General features: G+C 45.4%; 1 protein-coding gene across 1 annotated transcript; it reads left to right on the forward strand.

Moving 5' to 3' along the window:
* The first annotated feature begins 530 nt into the window (after positions 1-530).
* On the forward strand, positions 531-6,850 carry LOC139379331 (host cell factor 2-like). Its single transcript, XM_071122136.1, has 16 exons — positions 531-720; positions 962-1,110; positions 1,318-1,481; positions 1,709-1,911; positions 2,115-2,199; positions 2,301-2,404; positions 2,618-2,842; positions 3,100-3,291; positions 3,579-3,643; positions 3,835-4,015; positions 4,104-4,153; positions 4,234-4,377; positions 4,558-4,743; positions 5,033-5,330; positions 5,448-5,523; positions 5,664-6,850. Exons 1-16 carry the CDS (start codon positions 531-533, stop codon positions 5,671-5,673), a joined length of 2,322 nt encoding a protein of 773 aa, XP_070978237.1. The 3' UTR covers positions 5,674-6,850.
* The last annotated feature ends 190 nt before the right edge of the window (positions 6,851-7,040 follow it).

Raw genomic sequence — 7,040 nt, forward strand, 5'->3', positions numbered from 1 at the left:
GCACACTTTTAAAATAGAGGTTCTCTAAGAAAAATATGTGGATCTTCTCCACTTGCACAATGTGAGGCTGGAGAAAGAGTGTTTCGGGATATTTCTTGAATGTTGTAGCTTGATGTATTACCAGTAAATAATGCAGACAAAGTAGGTAAAGGATATAAGTAGAGGACAAGGATTAAAACTAAAATCAAACGTTAAACTTTGTCTCAACTCAATTTCTTGACTGGCTCTCTGGCATTTAGGCAAGCCTACACAAAAGTTGGAAGGATGTCAAAACTGCATTTTTATAGCTTATAGTAGTTTAGAAATCACTTCGGCAATACAAATCCATAAATTGAATCAACACCTATTATTGGCAACAACAAAAAATCGGTCAAAATTGGACACTTTTCCATTCATTTCGATACAAAAATAGCAACTTCCTCTGTCTAGTATTGCAGTTCTGGTGAAGGGAACAACGTAAGAGTTTGTCACCTCGCTCCGCCTATTTCTCTCTGGTAACAACAAACAGCGCCAAACTGCTGTAACCGTTAATGGACCGAACCCCGGTGTGTTGCGTTCCTAACGGTACAATGGACCCGTTATGGAAAAAAGTCAACTCATTTACTGGACCTATTCCCCGGTCAAGACACGGACACCGAGCAGCGGCTATTCGGGAACTTATTATCGTGTTTGGAGGTGGAAACGAGGGGATAGCGGAGGAGCTCCATGTTTACAACACCGGTAACGTTAGGCTAACTCGTTGGTTAACTAGTTTGGCTAGCTAATGGACGCTACACATTTTGCGTTTGAGAAGTGAGCTAGTTAGCTATTTGGTTTTCCTAGCCGTCTGGTGCGACTAATATGTTAATGCCTTGAAAGTTTCACAAACATTCCCTGAAGCGCAGCAGCCAGCTTGCTTACCAGGCTAACGTTAGCTAGTTAAGGAAACCAACTTTTGCTCGGTCTCTGTCCCTTTGTCTAGTTTCTAAGCAGTGGTTTCTCCCAGCGGTGAGAGGGGACATCCCTCCAGGCTGTGCTGCCCATGGGTTTGCCTGTGAGGGAACCCGCATCCTGGTCTTTGGAGGCATGGTGGAGTTTGGCAAATACAACAACAGCCTGTACGAGCTACAGGTGAGGCTCTCTCACTCAATAGTGTCTTCAGTATTAGGGATCCTCTTGTCATGTTTTATGTATAAGGTGAAGAGTGTGCAGCAACATTGTCATTCACAGTCCTGTAGCTCTGATGGAAGGTCTTCACAAGTACAGCGTCTTTCCCCCTTAGATTGTATGTATTCACTCTGATGGATAAGATGCCATAGTTGACCCCTTGTCTATCAGGCGAGCCGCTGGCTGTGGAAGAAGTTGAAACCCAGGCCACCCAAGAACGGCATGCCGCCCCCCTGTCCCCGCCTCGGACACAGCTTCACCCTCATTGGGAACAAGTGCTACCTGTTTGGGGGACTGGCCAATGACAGTGAGGACCCCAATGGCAATGTCCCAAGGTATGGAGCTATGTACCTAGCTCCAACAGTCTCCAACGCAGCTTCTCTAATCAGGGTACTGAGGGTTGTGATTAATCATAAGAAACCTTAATGTTTGCTCTGTCACTGTTGATCCCACCTAGCCTGAACCCAGATCTGTTTGGCCACACCAATGACCATAGGAGTGGGAAAGATCTGGGACCAGGCTAGTTCTCATCCCACTGGCTGTCTCTGTTTTCTCTCTGTAGGTACCTGGATGACTTTTATGAGCTGGAGCTGCAGTCAGTGTCAGGGGTGAAGGGTTGGAACATTCCAGATACTAAGGGCGTGGGTCCGTGGGCTCGAGAGTCCCACACGTCGGTAGCATACACTGGGTCAGGCTCCCCCAAACTCTACATCTTCGGAGGAATGAGAGGCAGTCGCCTTGATGACCTCTGGCAGCTTGACCTCGGTAACCTCACAGCCTACTGCCATGCTTTGATGAACCACAATCTGACCACAACACTTTGAATGAACTAACCTCCTTGGTGTGAATTCAAGTTGCTGTAGCAGTAACCAACTTTCGGTTTCCATAAAACGCAACCTTGCATTCGTGGTCGTGGCGATGAAATCTAACTGGCTCTCTGAATCCACTCTCTTCTGTCTGCTCTTTAGAATCTATGACATGGTCTACACCTGACACTAAAGGACCCCCTCCTCTACCCAGAAGCCTTCACTCTGCCAACGTTATAGAAAACAAGTAATGGAAATAGTTATTTTGTGGGTGCTGTATATGTTTGTGTGGTATCATGGATGTTTGCCTAATATTTTGTATTTTTTTTGCTTTGCCTCTGTGGGAAGGATGTATGTTTTTGGGGGGTGGGTCCCCGTTCCAGAGACAGACAAACCTAACACCCTGGGAGCTGAATGGATCTGTACCAACTCCTTATCCGTGCTCAACTTAGGTCAGTATCATACCCTAAGTGATTAGCTTGTAATAATGAGTATCTGACTGGTCACATAACAGGCATTCCATTTAGTTAAATTCATATTTTGAGAATCATATTGAACTGAACCCAGTAAGGTTAAATAAATCACATTTATTTATAAAGCCCTTTTTACATAAGCAGATGTTACAAAGTGCTTAAATAGTTGACCCCTTTTCCTGTTGATCTCAGACACCATGGCATGGCAGAGCCTAGGCCCAGATCAGCAACAGGGGCAGACAGTGAGCCAGGGTGACCAGGAAGAGGCCCAGCCCAGCAGCGGGGGACCCCGAGCCAGGGCAGGCCACTGTGCTGCCTCTATCGGCTCCCGCCTCTACATCTGGAGCGGCCGTGACGGCTACCGGAAGAGCTGGAACTACCAGGTGTGCTGCCAGGACCTATGGTATCTGGAGACGGGTGAGGAGAGAGACAAGGATACTATTAATATCAGCACATGTCTTATTACTGTAGCTCAATATGTGCTGCAGAGCCATACCATCTTTAAAGCCTATTTTTACATTTTAATTTGACCTTTATTTAGCTAGGAAAGTCAGTGGAGAGAGTGTATTTCTCATTTGTTCACACTAGCAACCCTCAGATAAAGTTAAATGGATATTGCTACCTGCTCGGCCATTTTGCTGCTACAACCTAACTGCGACTTGTGGTGTTTTCAGAGCGGCCCTCCACCCCAGCAGCAATACTACTGGTCAAGTCCACCGTCAGCATGCTCCATGTGGCCTGGCGCCCCCTACCTGCAGCAGAGTGTTACATCCTCCAGCTGCAGCCCGTCTCCCCCTCTAACACCCCAGACAACCCCACAGCCCGACCCAGCACAGGCGCCCAGGAGAGGAACCCCCTGGACCAAGGTGAGAGGAGAAATCTACCTGCTGCTCACACACAACCAATCAGAGACCACTAGTTTGAATAGAAATGACCACAGTGAATTTCACATGGCCTTGAGAGGATGCCAAGCTATTGGCTTTGAAAGTGGTTTTAAAGCAGAAGCTTTTGTCCAGGGCCATCTGGTCCATTCACAAGGCCAGGGTTGACATCTGTACCTGGCCAGGGTTGAAGGTTGACGCAGGCTAAGATATAATAAGCTAAGAAGAGGTATATGTGTAAAGCTATGCTTGATGTGCTCGTTTTCCTCCAGATGTCCAGTCAGCTCAGGTCCCAGACGACCCCACCTCACAGGAAGCCCAGAATACATCCCAACAGGTCAGATGGTGACCCCTTACATACATATCCAGTTGTCTTAGCTACAGTGCTGGGAAAGTGCTATATTCAGATGGTGTTAGTACTGCCATTGAGACTGTAACAGCTAAGCTAAATGTTACACCCCGATTTGTTAATGCTACATTGACTGACACTGACTGACATCACTCACCCCCCCCCCCTCCGCACGCCAGGAGGTGGCTTCAGGGCAGAAAGAGACTCCCATGGAAGTGTCAGAGGCTGTTAGAGACCCCCATCCAGAGGGGGAGAGTGATGCTAGTGGAAAAACACAATCCGAGCCCTTGGGACATGAGGCTGACCCCACAAAAACCTCCCAGCCCTCAGACACAGTGGTGAGCAGTGAACACCAGCCAGGTAACAGCATGGACCTCAAGCTAGCTTTTTACTCTACCAGGTTTGAATATCATCTGCATAAACAATGACAGTCCTTCCTCATTCACAGGACAAGAACCTGACACCGCTTCCTCAGATCTCAACACTGTCAAATGCAAGGTAGGACAAGAATACTAAAGAAGTTATTCATTTTCCTACCATAGAGACTGAAGGAAGTAATCCCTGTCTGTGCCCTGTAGGTATCTGGTGAGAAATCAGGTGAGTCTGAGTGGTTTGATGCTGGAGTGTTCAAAACCCTGTTCTCTGAGGTTACCCACTACTACCTGCCACCTGGGAATGACTTTATTCCCACCATCTACAGCAGACCCACTAACACTAAAGAGGTAAGCCACATCTTGGTTTGAATCTTAATGGAAAAAACATGCCCCCATAATGTGTGCAGATAACATGCAGAAACCATCTTCAGCTAGCAGTCATTTTTTGTTAATTTGTCTCTAATCTGTTCATTGATTTCTGGATTTGACACACACACGCACCATTTTCAACACACCCCACTCCCACAGATTAAGTTGCATGGGCCTCAGGACTATGAGTGGAGGGAGAAGCAGGAGCTGTGTCCAGGTGTAGCCTACAGGTTCAGAGTAGCAGGCATCAACAGCTGTGGTCAGGGAGACTTCAGCCCTACCAGCGAGTTCAAAACCTGCCAGCCCGGCTTCCCCGGAGCGCCCTCAGCTGTCAAGATCACCAAGGTACTGTACTCTACAACAGCAAACTTTACACTGAGAGAAGGTTACTGTTGAGGGGTGTAAATGAGGCCAAGCACATTAACAGAATGTGCTGCCAGCATTCGTTATTGTTCAACAGAGGCTTCCGAGAGCTCACGTGGGAGATTGTTGTGATTTCTTACTGCCTGTTCAATTTCACTAGTTTTCTAGTTCCACAATATATTTCTCGTTTTATCATATGTGTATCATTGTTTCTCCTAAATAACCTGCTTTTCCTCTCATCCTTTATCCATCAACCACTGTCTCCCCCCAGGCTAATGACTCGGTCCACATCACATGGGACTCCCCCACCTCCCCGTCAGGTAAGATCTTGGAGTACTCCATGTACCTGGCGGTGAGGAAGAGCCGGTCCAGCAGCTCTGAGCGTCCTGGCCAGCTGGCCTTCATCAGGATCTACCGCGGCACCAAGACCTCTTGCACCGTCAGCTCTGCCCACCTGGCCAACGCCTACATTGACAGCTCCTCCCCCAACCGGCCAGCTGTCGTCTTCCGCATCGCCGCCAAGAACGAGCAGGGCTACGGGCCCGCCACACAGATCCGCTGGCTACAGGGTACGCTGCAAGACAGGTGGGGGGGGGGGTGTTATCCAGACCCTGAATCAGTACTCTAGTGGGATACTGACTGCCACCAATGAGTGGTCTCTAACCATGGGCTCTGTCTCCTTTCAGATGCCAGTAAACTCAAAGCCTTGTCAACACAACCAGACGGCAGCCCCACGGAGGCAGAACAGGAGGCAGCAGACAGGTGAACAAGCTCTGCTCTCATCTGACTAAACCTTAGAAGGTTTATATGAGATGAGTTGTCTCTTGCCATTGTCAGGCTTGCTCTTTTTAGAGTTTGTGTTAGAGGACTTATTGTCATTTTTTTTTTCTTGTGTCTTGCAGCTCAGGTTGAAGATGGACTGCCAGACGCTCGCCGATACCCAGGAAAGATGATGTAACTAGTCAGAGGGCATGACTACTTTCCAACCGAGCCATGTCCCTCACAAAAAGGCTGTACAGAACTTATAGATTTAAGTTATTTTTTTGTTTTTTCTAATTGTTGTACATAACTGTTGCGTGTGTTAATTTCCACCTGTCATTTGACCATTTTGTATTACATTATAGTGTCAAAAAAGTTGCACTTCCATTACTATTTTTTAAGTTAAATAGATAACTGATGTTATGACCAGAGCATTTCCCCTCTTGTCAAACAGACAAGGAATGAACGTGCCTTAATGTATGAAGGGGTTTTGAATGGGGATGATGATCAACCGGCCAGCAACTGCTTCACAATAATTAACATGTAGCAAACTTGAATTGGATAATAGTGGGATATTTTGTGTATTTATAATTTGGGCCAAGTCAATGGTTGTATTTCAGCCTCAACATGCAGAGGTTTTTTGTTAAGTATAACATGATTCCAGCACAGCACTTCTTACATGCCTTGTGGGCATGGAATGTGAGGGTTTGAGTCCATCAATTTATGTTGTTCCATTTCATATTTATGGATACTGTTATTATCCTTTACTCAAAGGATTATTTTGTAGCCATAGGAAGTAAGCCATGTGTTTGAATCTTAAGCTATCTATACTTAAATACAGTGATTGCCACTACCTTTCCTCTCTTATAGCACTGTAGCTCACTATGCAATGTGGAAATCACTAGATTTCTTTGGGCTGCTCATGTTTACAAATTGAATAGTACATTTGATCCAGACATTAATTCCATCTGATTCCAAAGCTACTTTAGTATGGCGAAAGCGAAGATACATATGAGTTTTTATTTATTTATTGTTGAATCTTTAACATTTTTTACCATATGTTACTCAGTGAGTATGTAGCCCAGATCTCATTTTTGTTAATATGAGCTCAATGCAGGAGATAATTGTGTTTTAACATTCCTGTTTTGTTACAGGGTTGTATTGAAAAATAATCCAGGTGGCATGACTAACTGTTATCCCTGTACTCTTGGTAGGTGTATGTTGTACAATTTGTTAAATGAGAACTGAGAACATTTTGGACTTCTGTTAAGTCCAAATGTGGTTAAAAAAAAATGACAAGAAATTAAACTGTTCTTGACAATCTGCTAATGAGCATTATTATCAGTGTGTGTGATTCTTATCTGAAATCAGACAATAACCTTTTTTATTAAATTTGTGAAAATGGATCAAAATGAAAAATTCATTGTGGCGAGAGTTTTCCAAGAGCCTTTGTAAATGTTGCAATTTAACCACATGGGGTTAAAATTGAAGTAGAGTTAAGATAAATCTCCCATGATCCC

This window comes from Oncorhynchus clarkii, chromosome 21, assembly GCF_045791955.1.
Source record: "Oncorhynchus clarkii lewisi isolate Uvic-CL-2024 chromosome 21, UVic_Ocla_1.0, whole genome shotgun sequence".
Taxonomy (NCBI): domain Eukaryota; kingdom Metazoa; phylum Chordata; class Actinopteri; order Salmoniformes; family Salmonidae; genus Oncorhynchus; species Oncorhynchus clarkii.

Coding starts and splice junctions, on each gene's coding strand:
- LOC139379331 (XM_071122136.1), top strand. CDS start 531: ATGGACCGAACCCCGGTGTGTTGCGTTCCTAACGGTACAATGGACCCG. Junction 4,744..5,032: donor CAGCTGTCAAGATCACCAAG/GTACTGTACTCT, acceptor GTCTCCCCCCAG/GCTAATGACTCGGTCCACAT. Junction 5,331..5,447: donor ACAGATCCGCTGGCTACAGG/GTACGCTGCAAG, acceptor GTCTCCTTTCAG/ATGCCAGTAAACTCAAAGCC.